The following is a 16,824-nucleotide window of genomic DNA, read 5'->3' as shown; positions in this document are numbered from 1 at the left end:
TATATATATATATATATATACATATACATATATATATACATATATATATATATATATATACATATACATATATATATATATATATATATATATATATATATATATATATATATATATATATATATATATACATATATACATATATATATATATATATATATATATATATAAAAAATATAAAAGTCACTCATTAATAAATAGCTGGAAAAGAAACGTGTAGTTGTAGCAGTAAACAGTGTGTTAAGTGGATGCATTGTTACTTGGATTCGGGTCAGGTAACTGGATGGTACCACACCTGAGAGCAGTTACTGTGTTCAGATCTGCACAAATGAACTGCATCAAGCAGGAAAACTAACCCGAGTTTGATTTAAATGGACTTAATACTGCAGGTATGAAAATACCCTAAGTTTACATAGAAATTTGATATGAGGTTAGCCAGCACAGATTAGGTGTTCTGTTCTATGATCATATATCAAAAGCTTACAGAACAGAGCTGCATATAATTTTATTCTATTTTTAATTTGATCTAGACGCAACATGAAATGCATTTTGGGTAGCATTTTTTTACCTAGATGTATTTGTCTAATGGCCTACAATACTCACTGTGACAGATCCCAGTGTATGTAAAAGGCTGGAAGTACAGCAGAGTGTCTGAGATTTTCCCTTCAGGACAGCAACCAGGTGTCTCCATACACATCGGAGCATCTCCTGCTTAAGTGAAAACACACACACAGACACACAGTTATCAAGAGAACTACTTACTACTAGATATCAAAAACCTAAATGCTTAAATACATGACTAAAATGTATGAGTCTTATGAGGAGGGGCAATATACATGTAGGAACACCAATCGCCTTTGGACCTCAGGTCGGGTGCTCCACTCCTGACTAGGGTGCCTGTATCCAGTAAGAAATACATAACAGACCTGCCTTTTCTCTATGCATAAATACCCCCACCCCCCCGTATCCCACCCACTAACCCAGATGCCAATATGAAGAGATAATCACTTTATTATTATTGTCAGTGGTCATAAACTTTATGCCTGATCACTGCATGTCAGAGAACTGAAGTGTATTGCAGAGATCTGAAGTGTCATTAGGTTCAGATCAGGAGCATGTTTAACAGAGAAACCTTCCTCTTGATGAATCTTCCTCTTCTACTAAGCTGTCAGATACCATAATTAGATTGTCAGCAGAAGTAGCCACCCCAGTTCTCTTTCCTGAATGCAAATTTGTCCACTACACTTCCCTTTTCTATAGACATGTTCCCTACAAGTTTAAATAACAGATTGAGCTGCTAATGTGCAGGATTGACAGCCACAGAGGAGTTCAAAGTCTTTCATTGAACTCCCCTGCAGCTCACTGACCAGCATGTCTTCCAAACACAAAGTCAAACTTTATTTCATGAAATTAGGTGGAAAATATTTTCATGGTTCACTGTTGATAAGGAGAGGACACAAGGAGAGGAAACCTAATTTCCAGTCATGCAGTATAAGCAAAAAAGCAGAGGTGAAAGGTCCAACAAAGAGTCAGTGCCTCTCTTATCCTCAACACTTTCTATCATTTTCTCTGATTCAAACGCCAAATACTAAATGTTTGCAAAAAGACAGACTGGTGGCAGTTGTTACTGTCCAGTTATAACAGAAGACAATGACTGAGTTTGGTTAGAAGCTGTGTAAGGTGGTGGGAACAGAAGTAGTAACCATGGACATGAACACATAATCTTAAACACACAGGATAGATTATTGAAGGTAACTATTCGATGACAAAACAAATTTCCCACGTGTGGGACTAATAAAGGTTATCTTATCTTATAACGGGAGGCATCTGAGTGTAAAATCACATGAAGAGTTGCTTGGTCAAATTGTGTTGACTAATAATGTCCAAACAAAACCATTCAAAGAGAGGGAAATCACATGTACAGCATTTACAAACAGAAAGCAAAGTCAAGTATTTGGATGAAAGCAAAAAGCAAACAAAAAGGACACCGAATCTAATGTCTATGTAAGACATTCAGATGTAAGTGGGACTGAGGGTGAGAGGGGAAGGTGGAAAAGTAGCAAGAGCTATGTACAATGGTTCCACAGAAGGGTTGCAAACAAACGGGTAAAGACAGTGAGTGGGTTCGTTCAGGTGGATTTGGGAGCCAAGCAAGTTTAGGCGGGGGGAGAGAATGGGGTGTCAAACAGCATGAGGTTATACCTGGGAGGAAACCATCTCGGTGTAGCTGCTTAGAGTGTCCTCAGAGAACTTAGCAAGCTAGGGCAAGAGAAGAGTCTAGTTAAAACACAGAAGGAGGCTCTCACTGTGCCTCCTCTGTGTGGGATATGGTGTGTGTGTGTTTGTGTGTGCATGTGCACTGTTATTACTGAACTGAAGAAGAAAAACATCTGAAACAGTGTGCAGTGCAGACGATCAGAAGTTAGCAAACAGCAGACACAAAAACACTGGATAACCTATATTTGATGAGACGCCATGAACACTGGTCTGGGCCCTAAAGTGATGCCTTCACCTTTATCGTGCAATTTGCAGCAGACTAAATTCGAATTTTTACATTTTTACCAACACTTACATGCATTGCTCCTAATTAGATTCAGAATATGGGGCTGGTGGGGCTGCTCTGGCTTTGTGAGTTAGAAGTCCAACTTGAAGTCCAAATTCTGACATCTGATGCACCAACACTCAGCCAACATTCCTTTGACAGGTTCAACTACTGAAACCTTCAAAGGCACATTACTTCCATCTTTATGACCAAAGCCTGGTATTGTTATTGCTGTTTAATCACAAACATTTCACCACAAAAAAGCCTGATATCGCATTTTGAAAGGAAAAAATAAACTATATATGACCTAGACATCTACCAAATATTGACTTTAGAAAGATTTAATCTGTGTACCATTTAGATCTATTTTAGAACCTTTGTCAGAAGAAAATTTGGTGAATGGTTGAAATTAGCTTCAAAGCCTCAAAAGATGATTTTTCACCTTTTCAAACAAATTTACACTTAAAGGGTATGTTTTTAAAGGCTATGACTGGCCACCCAGAGTTGTTGTCAGCCATTAGATATTACCCTTACTGTGACGGATAAACTTTTGTCAATACAGGTAAGAGTGTAAGAAAAAGTGTGATCTCATTGACTATTTACTGTGATAGAATTTGTCAGCCATTATGTCACCACAAGACTGTTTATATATTCCTATTTCTTAGTATTTACCCTCAAAACCACCGACTGAGTTGCAGTGCTGCTAGTAGAAGCAACATTTTGACAATAAAAAGGTGAGAAAATCATCCATTAACAGAAAATTAACTCATGCTCAAGTTTAATGCAGACAATAAGAAGTTATACTACGTCCACTATAACTTCACAGATGAAATAATGTTCATTTATACTAAACAGCTGTATTGGGGTCCCATCCGTGCACAAACACATGTATCAACAGTGGGGTCATTGAGCAAACTACTGTTGTCAGCCATTACTGAAACTGCTAAAGACAGCGTTCTCCATCACAAAAGCTATTGATGAAATTGATTTTGGAAGAATGAAGTCCATTCCTTCAGTAGAATTTGGAGAAGGAATCCGAAGGTGCATTAAAGTTATTCTTGACACACATGACTGAATTTCATTTAGTCATTTATCGCTATCTAAAAGCATTACTCCAACAGTTTTACACTGTAGTTCTACTCAGTGTGTCTGTGTCCCTGAAGGACTTGTTGAGAAAAAAGCATTGGTGTTATTATCGGGGTTTGAAGAGTTCTAGAAATAATAGTTATAGATTTATTCACCTTTGAAATCCGATGTGTCTGCTTCTTTGCAACCTCTGTTCAACTGTCTGCATGAAGTTAAAATTTGGTTATCACATAATTTTCTTACACTGAATGAGAATAAGACCGAAATCATTGTTTTTGATAGTCACACTCCGCCAGACCAGTTAGCTGATGGCCTAGGTCCTCTTGCTAGCCATTTCTCGCTCACTGTAAGAAACCTCCGAGTGTTCCTGGATGGCGCTTTTAAACTTGAGAAACAGGTCTCCACTGTGGTAAACAACAGCTTTCACCAGTTGCGTCAGATATCCAAAGCAAAGCTGTTCCTACCTCTAAAGGACCTTGAAAAGCTTATCCACGCATTTATCACATCCAGACTGGACTACTGTAACTCCCTCTACAGCCTCCAACATGCTTCAGTTAGTTCAGAATGCAGCTGCGCGCCTCTTAACAGGTACGAGAATCTATGAACACATCACTCCAATTTTAGCCAGCTTACATTGGCTCTCTGTTAAATATCGTATAGATTTTAAAATTCTTTTGTTCACTTTTAAAATTCTAAATAATTTAGCACCCAGCTATCTTTCCGAACTCCTCCACTTGTACAATCCCAATAGAGCACTAAGATCGTCCAATCAGATGCTCCTAGCACAACCTAGGTCTCGACTGACGTTGAGAGGCGACCGGGCCTTTGCAACCATAGCACCTAGACTCTGGAATAACCTCCCTGTTCATATTCGTACCATCTTTTTACTTTGGCTTTTGATTCTAACTAGTTGGTTGTTATCTGGCTTGTTGTGTTGTCACCTATTGTTTCCTGCCCTGTTTTCTTATTGTTTATTTTAATTGTCTCATGCTTTTACTGACTGTGAAGCACTATGGTCAGCTTTGTTGTTTTTAATATGTGCTATATAAATACATTTTGATTTGATGTGTTCTTTTAGACCTGTTACTAAAAGTAAAAAAAAAAAAAAAAAAAAAAAATCCACTGATAATAACTGAAGCCTTTTCTCCTGTCATTGCATGTCACATTTGTGTGTGTTTGACCGTGTCCCTGTGTGCATGTCCCTTACCAGGCCAGCTGGTGACACACGGCTGAACTCGGCGAGGACCCTGGCCTCTCCGTAAGCATTCACCAGCACCCACATAATAGGAAAGAGCAGGGGCAAAATGGGCAGAACACCCATTAGCTGAAAAAACAAGTCATACACACATTTCTGTCCAGTCTTTTTCGCTTTCAAGAATATTCTTAGTACAATCATTATGTTTGGTGCCAACACAGAACAAACTGTTAGGAAAGTTTATTATCAATAGTAATCACAAAAAACACCTTTACATACACACTGGTTGGCTGTGTCCCTACATCACTAATACATTACAGTCTTTGCTGTCTGCACATTTACTGCTTTGAATTATTTTACCTGAAGCTGAACAAAATTGTAGCATCTAGGAGTGAGGCTGGGGGCAGTAAGAAGAAAGCGAACAGTGTTAACAAGCAGGAATGCCACCTAGAAGAGGGGAGCAAAACACACATAAGACTGCACATATTTACATGTTCATGTTCAAATACAATGCAGAATACATTAGGAAGAACACACCAACTACTCACCAGTACAACAGGACAGACTAGCTTGGTGATAACCGACTGTACTGTAAATCTCTCATTATCGAGCACAGTGACTGGGCGAGACAGGGCCAACTCCAAATTGTTCCTGTTGGATAAAAGACAGACAGAAATACAAATGATTTTACCAAAGTTTAACAACTTTTTTCCATTACCATTCATTCCCATTGATACTCTTCTTATGTTCATCATCATTCTTCATCTGTGAGATGTTATGGTTTCTTTTCATTACATCATAGTCACATGACAGCAGTATAGCCAATTAACTTTTGTCAATATGGGTACGAGCGCAAGCTAATGTTCAAATAAAATGTCACAATTGAGAAAAAGTGTGATTTCTTAATATTTACTTTCCAGAAGCCACAGACTGAGTTGCAGTACTGTTTCCTGAAGCAACGTTTTGATAATAAAATGGTCAGAAGAAAATTAACTCAAGTTTGATGCAGATCCAGGATAACAGGATCAAAGTTATACTTACCTCCACTATAATTTCACAGATGAAATAATGTCCATTTATACTAAACAGCTGTATTGTGGTCTCATTCGGGCACAAACAAATTTATCATCAGTCTTCTGGGTTATCTAGCAAACTGCAAATGGGAAGCATTGCTCCTTTTGGAGAACAGTAACTTTGCTGTTTATTTTTCTGTTATGGTGGGCAGATGAAGATTTGCCCTTTTGACCTTTTAAACAGCACACTGGTGCATTAATGTGCATAACCTAATGTTAACCTAAGGTGAATGTCATGTATGTATGTTTTGCTTCCATCCCACCAAAAAAATGCATATGTACATGAAAGACTGTATAATACTTTTAACATTCATTTTTAATATTTGAGGATATTAGAAGTAATTCCAATATTTGGTTTAAAAAACAAAAAACAAAAAAATAAACATGGCTATGTTCCCTACCTTATCGTGTCCAGGACTGGAGTACAGACCACTCTGAAGAGGCGGTGTTGCTGGGGGCTCTGGGGTCCTCTTTTCTCATTGGCCCGTGGTGAAGGAGGAGGGGAGAATGGTGGGAATAAATCTCCTGGTTCAAGCACAATGTGCTCATCATCCTGAGGAGGAAAAATGAAAAGAAAAAAAAAAAAAGAACAATTATAATTTCTGAGATACCAGATACCGGTCTTACTGACAGGTTAAGGACCTTCTATGGCCCTGTCAGCTCTCCTAGATTTAACCACCTGTCTGCTGCACTGTCAATCATAGTCTCAAGACTATGCTGCGAGACACAGCAAACCTTTTAGCAAAAGAAAGTACTGATGTGGCATCCTAGAGGAGTTGGACCTCCTGTGAAACATGTGTATGGTGCAGGTATCGTCTCGTGCTTCCAGTAGAAAAGATGAAAACTCAGCAAAGCATCCAGTCAGAAAATGATGATGAGGGGAAAAAAGGTCAGAGGTCTCCACCTGTAAAACTATTTATTTTTTTGCCTCCATTTTCATAAACAGTGTAAAAAACAATGTATTAAATAGAATTTTTTACACAAACTAATAACAAAAATATCCTGTCCATCCTTTTTATCACATATCATACAACAATGCATTAGTTTTGTCTAAATGTGGCTGATAAACTTCCAGTTGATGTATTTGTTATTCCTACCAGCAGAGGAAATACCGGGTGAGATTGTGTCTAATACCTAAATACAGGCTTAAGCTGCCGATACAAATTGTGATACGTGTTGCTTTTTAAAGCTTTTGAAAATTGTTATTTACTCAAAAAAATAGATACTATCTTACAAAAGTATACTACAGCTTACAGTAAATGCAGACTAACCTTAATGCCTCTAAGTGATGCAAAGGCCTCTTGACCAGGTCTCAAAGCAATGATATCGCCTTCCACCAGTAGACTAACAGGCAGGTTAACCAGCTGAGAGTCACGATAGGTCCAGTGAAGGGACCACGATGGGGATGAGGGTGTGTAAAGGTCAGGGTAGAGAGATGAAGGCCATTTCACTTCACCAACACAGGCTGACAAGTAATCTAGGATAATGAATTACAAAATTGAGGACTTATTTAGAGAACAAAAGAAGAACTAACATGACAGACTAACTCTTGTTAATGAAATAGGATTTGAAGAAGGTAAAACAAAAAACAATTACAACAACAACAAACAAAACTAAACAAACAAATGCGACTTTTACAGAGAATACAAGTTCCTCAATTCTTCTGTGTTTGCAGTAATGCAGTCATGAGCCTTACTCACCACTGAGCTGTGTGATGATGGCCTTTAGGCGCCATATCATCTCATTTCGCTTCAGTCTCTCCTGGCGTCCACCCAGACACAGGTTCAGCACCAAGAGGAGAAGGAGAGCAGCGGCATTCAGGAGCTCTATACCAGCACTGTGGAGGTGAAGACAGAAGACCACAGCTATGAATGAAAGATCAAAGAATACAGTGATGAAATATCTCTCATCATGGTGGACGAGGGAGATGCATTTCTCAATTACCTGGCTGTGCTAAACATTTTTAATGCAAACTAACTAGAATTTCAACCAGTGCTTTTTTTTTGGAAAGGATGCTATCTTGTAGAGAATCCCTCATGTGCCGAGAAGAAAGCTCTCAAAGCACTGACAGCTATGTGGACTTACCACCGTGTGGAGGTGAAGAATAAGACATCCCAAAAAGAGGTTACATACCTCCCCTTCGGCTGGCTACCATGGCAACAGACGAGTCCCACCACCACCAGCAGAGTGAGAGCAGCACCCGGCCAATGGACACAAGAGTGACGATTACCATGGTAAAGGAAGCTATTTTGCCACTGTTCCTATGGAAATGTCCCCAAAACAAAAGCAAGTAAGCACAACAATATACAACATGTTACATTACAAAGTAGTGTGCCTACACAGAGCACATGTGTATGTACACAGAGCCTCACAAGTATGTAAGGCTTATAAATAAATAAATAAATATTTATTTATTAGGGGCGCAACGATACTCGTATCGATATTGAACCGTTCGATACAGTGCTTTCGGTTCGGTACGCATATGTATCGAACAATACAACATTTTAAATTTATTTTATCAACTTTCCTTCTGACAATGCTGTAAGTGGATCTGCGTTCGACTACTCCGCCTAGGCTGCACTGTCCAGTGCAGATCCACTGAGTGCAGCACATGCTAGCAAGACGGAAGCTAAGCTCGTTGCAACATGGCAACTGCCTCAACGCTACCCGAAATTGAACCTCCCCCACCCTCATTCAGATCTGGCCTTTGGAACTATTTTGGTCTTCAAGTTAAGTATGACCCTGAAGGTAAGCGCGTCATGGACTAAAGTAAAACAGTATGTTGGATGTGCCACGCAATGCTCAATTACATGGGTGGGAGCTAGTGTGTTAGCGCAGTTAGCTCGTTAACGTGTTGGCCGTCCAGCCCCACGCACGGGGCGATCCGCGGTAGCTCGTTAACGGAGATTTGCCGTGTTGTGGCGTTAACGTCATTTTAACGAGATTAACGCTGACAGCACTAGTGGGAACACAACGAATATGACTGCACATTTACTCCGACATCATCCTAGTGCAAAGACAAGTGGAAGCAGACAAAAACAACAAGCACGCATGCTACAAACTTTACCCGAGTCATTTAGACAGCCGTTAGCACAGGATTCTCTTCATGGGGACCTGATATGTTTAATATGCTGCTGAGAATATAGCCCAGAAGAAGCGTATAGTATAGCTTTTATTTTGGAAAGAGCCATTTCTCTGTAATAAACTCTTTTCCAAAGATGAGGGATTCCTCCATCAGATAGATTTATTTTTTATCCCTTTGTTGTTTCAGCAACATTAAATTTAAAAACTGTACTTTTGAGTTAAAATATATATTTATAATTTTAATAAATGACAAATTAAAAAAGCATGAACATTTTTTTGTATCGAAAAAATATCGAACCGTGACACCGAGTCACCGTGACAGCTCCTTTTTGGCACGAACAGAAAACAGCAGTGAAGTTGTTAACCTCACCAGGTACCGCCATCCAAGGAATAGTGCATACATATGTAGCATAATTTACAGATATAGCCACATATATGGAAAATCCAAAACGGGGAAATAAGGTTCTAAAGTAAGGACCACTGGTTTAAAAGTGTAGACACAAGTGTGTGCGTACCAGCACAGATGTTCGTCTGCATGCAACTCTCTGATGCTGTTCCAGCAAGCTGCTTAACTGGTCCCGGAGCTTCTCAAGAGCCTGGCCAGTTGAAAGGCCCAGAGTCACAGCATCCTCCTCCTGGAAGAACAACAACAAAATAAAACAATCCAGTCATTTTACTGGTCGATTTTAAAAAAGAAAAAAAAAATCCTTTGTTTCACCATTAGTCTTGATGCTGGGTATCAAAAATTCTAGAAGTCCCACAGGTAGGCTTGATTAGCCTTGGGGGAGTCGGGGAGTGGGCAGAGGGAAGGGTTAGGAGCAGTGTGTGAATAAAGAGTTTACAACATTAAACCTATGCAGCCCGCAATTGTTCAGTAAAAAGCATGATAAAACAACAGTGGCAGTGATAATAACATTGGCATAGTTGAATATGGAGCTGGAGTCTGTTTACACAGCATGAGGCGCAAAGAGGCAGCACCCTTACTGAGATGGTGAGCTCAGGTAGATGGAAGAAAGCATGTTTCTAGCGTCCAAAACAGCAGCGCTGTTCCTGTAGCCAACTTTAAAACCTTTAATTTGAAACAGCTAGCGGGAATCCTTCATCAAATCACCTGATCAACAAAGTCCGACTTGGGAAAAAAAACAAAATTTTTTGCTGCTTCATACACTGCTGTTTGTTTTACACAGCAGTAAACCAGTTGTATTAAAATATGCAGATTAACCAAGTCTGACACCATGTTTAAATTATACAGCTTCCAGGCTGACGGCCGACAGCAGAAAGTATGAGGGTAAATATGCTGCAAAATGCCAGAGCTTATAGAATAAAGAAAAAATTGAGAATTTCAAAAACCACAATTATTAGCACAATTATAACCACTGGACATGGGAGTATAGAGGGTGTCTGGGGAGCGTGAGTGTGTGTACGGTGTTCATTTCTGTGTCTCTACATGTTGAGCATTTGTATATGTGTGCATGAGGGAGTGAATGCATTCTTGTGTGCCTGTTTGTCCGTGTCAGGTCTTACACTCCACCTCTTTTACAACATATCTTAGAATATAATAATAATAATAATAATAATAATAATAATAATAATGGATACTTTATTGATCCCCATGGGGAAATTACTTGTTTTATCTTGAATATCTCAGGCACCCTGGGGGTGAGGGCCTATGAGGTGTACAAACAGGTATTCACAGACACACCATATTATTTGGCTGCTGCCTCTAAATATATTTTGCATTATTAGTACTGTGTGCTGTTCAGTAACATTTATTATTTATTGTTATTTATGCATATGTCGGTTCTTGCTGTTGTTTCTCTGCTGTGTTATTTTTTCCAGCAGTTGTTGAAGCAGATTGCGATTACAATAACACTAAATAAAAAAAGATCCTAACAAAATATCACCATCAAGTGGACCATTAAAGTAAATGTCATGATGGTCCACTAGGGAAAGTAAATCTGTTGGCCATTTTTTGGTCTTCAGACAACAATTCTGCCAGACAGGACAGAATAAACACAATTATTCCACTATTGATTGAAAATTAGCTCTTCTTTATTTGAAAGTTTCAAACTCTCAAAAACATGTTTAGCCCCATTTTCTGTCAGTACGGAACGTTATGACACCAGGTGGGTTGGTTGCAGTCAATAGACACTTTTGTGTTGTCTCTTGCTGCAACAATCAGTTTTATGTTAAAACCAAGGACATACTCTGCACTGAAACAGGGAAATCCACCTGTTAACCATAATGTTCGGGCTTGTAATGCACCTTATAAATGAGGACTGTGTGGAGAAGAGCCTGTTTGAGTCAGGTGACAGGTGGTTCACCGGACCGACAACCCTGATTAAGAAAATTATTTTTCCTCATCTAGTCGATTGTACCAATCAGCTGATGCAATCAGTTCTATTTTATGCAATAAAATTGTCTCTCTTTTCCTACGCACATCAATCTAGTTGACAACAAAACAGCTTTAATACATGCACATCACACCATAAACATGACTATCTTTCTTACCAAAGCACGGTCAGGAATCCCATAAGCACGTGTGCTGGGAAAATTAGAGCTTTTTTCCTCTCGTGTCATCTCACTGACTGGATTGCTTCATTTTAGAAATGAGGAAAAGCGAAATGGAAGTGAAGGATAGAAGGATCGATGTGGAGATTTTGTTTGTTTGTTTTCCTGCAGACAGCATGTTCGAACGTGTTTCTGCAAGAAACATTCTTGTGGTGTGATGCACTGGTAGAGAGACTATTTTACTGCATAAAATAGTGCTGAACAGATTTTGCACTCATTTTTGAAGCCAGGGGCAGCACAAAAGTGATCCCTTTAGACTGATTTTTTTTTGTCTTTAATTTCCCCTGAGTTATTGGTTCTGTTACTAGCTAGCTAAAATAAACTAATGTGAGTCTTGACATCAACAACCACCCAATCCGGTGACATGACGTTCCATGCTAACAGAAGATGGCACTAAACATGTTTTTAAAAAGTTGACTTCAAGCACTTATTTCTTATATCCAGCTACAGACAGTGTTACATCTATGTCTGTTTCTGAAAGCAGGGCTATATTGTGCCTTTATACAATTTGTGTTTTGTTTTCACTTTAATGCAAAAATGTTATCACTTACTCCGAGTTAGCAAAATTCTAATATTTTATTAGCCTGTTACACATATACATCTCTGTGTTGTATCCAACACACTTCTGGTATCACAGTGGTTTCTGTTTATAGGTCTGCAGAAAAATTGCTCTCTCTGAAGAAGCAAAAAACCTTGGAAAAACAAGACCCCATGGTAGATGATGTTACAGCAAGGCAGTTAATCTCCTGAGGTCACTCTAAACACCAAGGTAGCTGTCTATTAAAACAGCATCCACACAGGAAACATTTACGTTCCAAAGGCATTTGCTAATCTAAGCAACCAGACTCACCTGTCTCTTATCCCTTGGCTCCATGGCAACCACAACCACTCTACATGCTCTGCTCCTTGTTAGGCAAAGATGTGGCAAATTCTGTCAGTTCTGCCACACAAAGTCCAGCTCTAGATGCTACACATCTTTGATTCCAGCAGCTGTAGATCAAGTGGCTAAGATGCGCACAGAGAAAGCAGTTCTCTGCCTGTTAAGACCTCCTGCACTGCGTCCTTTGCCAGTGTGACAGAAGAAAAGTGGAGAACTCTCTCTGGGATATCTGGTTTTGTTTACTTCATCAGGTGCTGCACAGGAATCGTGTCATAACGTTGATGCAGAGCCCTGTGAATAAAATGCAAAGCACATGAACAAAAATGTATATCTAACTGGAATGTCATCAACATAGATGACATGAATAACACCTTGGTGTCATTTGGTGTATAAAGTCCAGGAAACATCACCCAGTGTTAGCATAACAGCAGTACTGACAATCAGACTGCACCATAGAATCTACTCACCTTGAACACAAGCAGTTTCAACTGACACAAAACCCCAGAGTCAGCAATCTCCTTGGCAAAGAGTTGAGAGTGGTGAGCCAATCGAACAGGCAGACAGACTGAAGGGTGGAGGGAGGAATGCCCAATATATTCCCTGGACTTGGACAGCAACAGTCTTTCTGACACCGCCATCAGAGAGTCTAGCTCCACAGCCACATTACTGGCCTCGTGGATTAGTTTGTTGAGTGTGTTGGTGTTGGTTGATTGGTTGTAAGGTGAATAAAGTGCTTTAAGTGTACATAATAAAGCCCTGTAGTCTAAACCTCTTTGAGTGGTCAGTATGAGTAGAAAAGCAGTGTATAAATGTGAGAACATTGTATCTCTGGAAACTAATGGGAAGAGAAGAAACATGCTAGTAGGGCTGGGTGATATGAGAAAAATCTAATATCACGATATTTTTTTGGCTACACCACGACACATATAGCAATATGTTTAAATAAACTTCAAAAATAAATATTATTTTCAACAATATAGTGCCTAAAATTACACTCATTCAAATCGACCATCCAAGGTTTTCTTCTACTTTGAATACAAAACATTTGAATCAATTTAAATGTTTTATCCTAACCATTTTTTAACCATCAGTTTTTCACAAATGACAATACTGTCACAGTAAGTCTCTTTCTGTGGTCAACACCAGACCTTTAACAAACTAAAGATCATAGCAACAAAAAAGGACATCAAGCAATAATTGAATAAAACAACTGAAAATAAACGGATGCTCTTTTGTGCTTGTAACATATAAAAATTGTAAAATAAAACACGCGATGACCTCAATTTACAGTAACTATAGTAACTATTAAAACGACTGAACAAGAATAGTCCAGGGTATCACAGCTGGTTTGTTTAACGTTTTCTTTGGTTTACGGGAGATGGTGACATGCAGAGTTTAAAACATTCTTCATTTGGATGACTTTTCAGCTGGTAGAATAATTTCGTGATATTGCTCTCTTTTTATAAATAATAAATAGTTTTACGGCATGTTTTGCAAATTATTGCATTTTGTTCTGCATCATCCCCGTGAAATCCAAATGACAGCAAGTGTCAGTCCCCCGCTCGTCTGACGCTCCCACTGACGCCAAATTTTTCCCAATCTGGTAGTATATAAACAGGCATGCTCAGCACAGTGTGCCAGGTAGAAAACTTTCCAATTGGGACGGGGGAATTAATGATGCATTCCCAGCGTGTGAGAGAGAAAAAAAATTTCACAGTGGCAATGGCAATTTATCCTCGATGGTTACGATAAAGCCAACTTAACCATTGTACGTGGAAAAAATTTGATATATCGCCCACCCCTACATGCTAGTGAAGGCATCTACGTGTTTATCAGAGAACCTCTTTTAAACATTTCTGCCTTGCCAAGTAGCTGTGAAATAACTCCTGCTACTTATACTGCATCTCCTTGATACTGACATCATCATACTTTTTGGTATAGTTTATTTTTATTCTTAGGCTTGATGTGAAACTTAACATGTAAACAAATGACAAAAGTGAACACTCATCTCTGCACGCATGCCAAATATCTATGATTGTGCAAACTTGTCTCCATAGACGTTATGGATAAACAATGGAAAGACTGTTCATCTGTATGTCCACATCCACAGCAATGCATAATCTCTGCATACTACTGCTGAAATGGTCGCCCCCTCGGCCTTTACCTAAACAACCACTTTCAGCAGCGACCATTTAAGGGGTCACCACAGTAATTATCTGCCTCTTTGCATTCTCTACTGTCACCAGAGCCCTTTTCGTGTCTTCCTCCACTACATCCATGAACTCTCTTACCTAGCAAATCCAAATTCAACATCCCTTGTCCAGTATATTAATAATCCCTCATCTGTACATCTTCAAACCATCTCAACCTTGCCTCTCTTAACTTTGTCCCAAAACTGCTCAATCTGAGTCGTCCCTCTAATATACTCATTTCTAATGCTGTCAATACTTGCACTGAAAATGTTAACATCTTCAGTTCTGCCTGGGTGATAGACTGGCTACTTGTCCTGGGTGTACCTTGCTACATACCCAAAGTCAACTGGGATAGGCTCCAGTCGACTTTACTCCACAAGCCGTGGCAATGAGGCATTGCTAAACAGAATTCTGCCAACATTTTCCCCCTATGCATTCATCTTTAGTAGGCTTGATTACTGTAACAGCATCTTTACAGGTCTACCTAAAAAATCAGTCAGACAACTACAGCTCATTCAGAACTCTGCTGCTCGAGTCCTCACTAAGACCAAAAAGGTGGACCACATCAGTCCAGCTCTGAGGTCCTTACACTGGCTGCCTGTCAGTCAGAGGATAGACTTTAAAGTTCTGATGCTGGCCTATAAAGCTCTGAATGGTTTAGGACCAAAATACATCAATGACCTCCTGACCCAGTATGAACCATCCAGATCCCTCAGGTCATCTGGATCCGGTCTTTTATCAGTTCCCAGAGTCAGAACCAGACACGGACAAGCTGCATTCAGCTTTTATGCTCCTTATATCTGGAACAAACTCCCAGAAAGCCTCAGATCAGCTGAAACACTCAGTTTATTTAAATCCAGGTTGAAGACTCACCTATTCTCAGCTGCATTTGAATAAAGCACCAAATCCACACTTTAAGCTTAAATTTCAAAACTTACATTTAACTACTGATTTTATCTACTGTTCTGATTTTATCTGTTTTGATTTTATATACTGTTGTTTGTTTGTTTGTTTGTTTGTTTGTTAATTAGTTAGTTTATTTGCTTGTTTTAATCAATTTTAAATCATGCTTTTTATTTGTTCTTGTTTCTAATGTCTCTGTAAAGCACTTTGAATCACCTTGTTGTTGAATTGTGCTATACAAATAAACTTGCCTTGCCTTGCCTATTTGTGAAGTAAATCGTAAACCGTAGCTGGCGGTTTCAAAGACTTTTGGTAGATTTTATCCACACATAACGATCGCGTTGACACAAATATGACCAAAAGAGAAAGACGGAAAAATACAAAAGTCAGAATTCTGAATTTGACTTAAAGTAAAATCGTCGCAAAACAAGTGAAAACTCTTATTTGTCGTATGGCTTTACGGGCTCTAGCAACTTTACAGAATGGGTATGAATAAGCTCACGTACACCTTGAGAGCTGTACTTAAAGCATAACCCCTAACACTAACCCAGCCTACAGCTCCAGCATGAAAGCTGTAAAAGCATGTCAATTTGTCAAATCACAATACTTCGCACCAATGAAAATCTTATCGCGGAGAACGACAATAGTCGGTGTTTTCACAAGCACCTCTCAAAGGTCAACAAAGCGACATGTCGTGAGTCACATTAGCTATAAATGAAATGTTCTGCTGTAAACAGCAGCTATCACAAGACTAGTCTCGATTTGAGCTTTTAATCGATCTATCTTCTTTAAAAGCAAAGCTGTTGTCAGGCCACATATCTCCTTACCTCCATCTCAGAGGCAGATGCTACCGCAACACAGGCGTTGTTTAAACTACACTTCACCGCTGCAATATTCATCATATCACACTGAGTGGGTGTACATTATTAATATATAAGCACTCACCTTTGCTCATTTTCGAGTCTCTCTGCACATCCTGAAAAAACACCTTTTTCTCTCCATATAAACACACTTCAGATGCTTCACTGTGCAGCAGCAGCCATGTTGGAAAGCGTTCAGCTAGGAGGAAGGAAATAATGTGTACGTGCGCGCGTGCGTGCGTGTTCTTCTTCTTCTTTTGTTTTTAAAGGCAGCTTGCATCCAACAATGTTGCACTATTGCCATCTCTTGGGCTATACTGCTACGTCACTTTTATTTCCTTAATAAGCAGCTCTGCACATTAGGAGAGTCCAGGTCTTACAGTATAATACTCATGTATTACTGTAATCCTTATACAGTAACGTTAGTTAGTGACTGAG

The 16,824-nt window shown here is 39.2% G+C and overlaps 1 protein-coding gene across 8 annotated transcripts in view; it reads right to left on the bottom strand.

Moving 5' to 3' along the window:
• The window catches only part of tmem94 (transmembrane protein 94), a 38,955-nt gene extending 22,351 nt beyond the window's left edge, over positions 1-16,604 (bottom strand). For 4 of the 8 annotated variants that reach the window (XM_004574269.3, XM_076887198.1, XM_076887199.1 and 1 more), the window contains exons 1-12: positions 16,472-16,604; positions 12,402-12,722; positions 9,496-9,615; positions 8,030-8,157; positions 7,597-7,733; positions 7,168-7,373; positions 6,298-6,449; positions 5,372-5,474; positions 5,184-5,270; positions 4,836-4,952; positions 2,203-2,259; positions 604-711 (exon numbers count right to left, since the gene is read on the bottom strand). In XM_004574269.3, coding sequence (XP_004574326.3) covers positions 604-711; positions 2,203-2,259; positions 4,836-4,952; positions 5,184-5,270; positions 5,372-5,474; positions 6,298-6,449; positions 7,168-7,373; positions 7,597-7,733; positions 8,030-8,157; positions 9,496-9,615; positions 12,402-12,425 — 1,239 coding nt within the window. In that variant the 5' untranslated portion in view covers positions 12,426-12,722; positions 16,472-16,604. The remainder of the gene's footprint in view (positions 1-603; positions 712-2,202; positions 2,260-4,835; positions 4,953-5,183; positions 5,271-5,371; positions 5,475-6,297; positions 6,450-7,167; positions 7,374-7,596; positions 7,734-8,029; positions 8,158-9,495; positions 9,616-12,401; positions 12,723-16,471) is intronic. The other 4 variants (XM_004574270.3, XM_076887195.1, XM_076887196.1 and 1 more) reach the window with 3 other exon arrangements.
• Positions 16,605-16,824: the final 220 nt, after the last annotated feature.

This window comes from Maylandia zebra, linkage group LG8 (genome assembly GCF_041146795.1).
Source record: "Maylandia zebra isolate NMK-2024a linkage group LG8, Mzebra_GT3a, whole genome shotgun sequence".
Taxonomy (NCBI): domain Eukaryota; kingdom Metazoa; phylum Chordata; class Actinopteri; order Cichliformes; family Cichlidae; genus Maylandia; species Maylandia zebra.
This window is presented reverse-complemented; position numbering and strand designations above follow the sequence as displayed.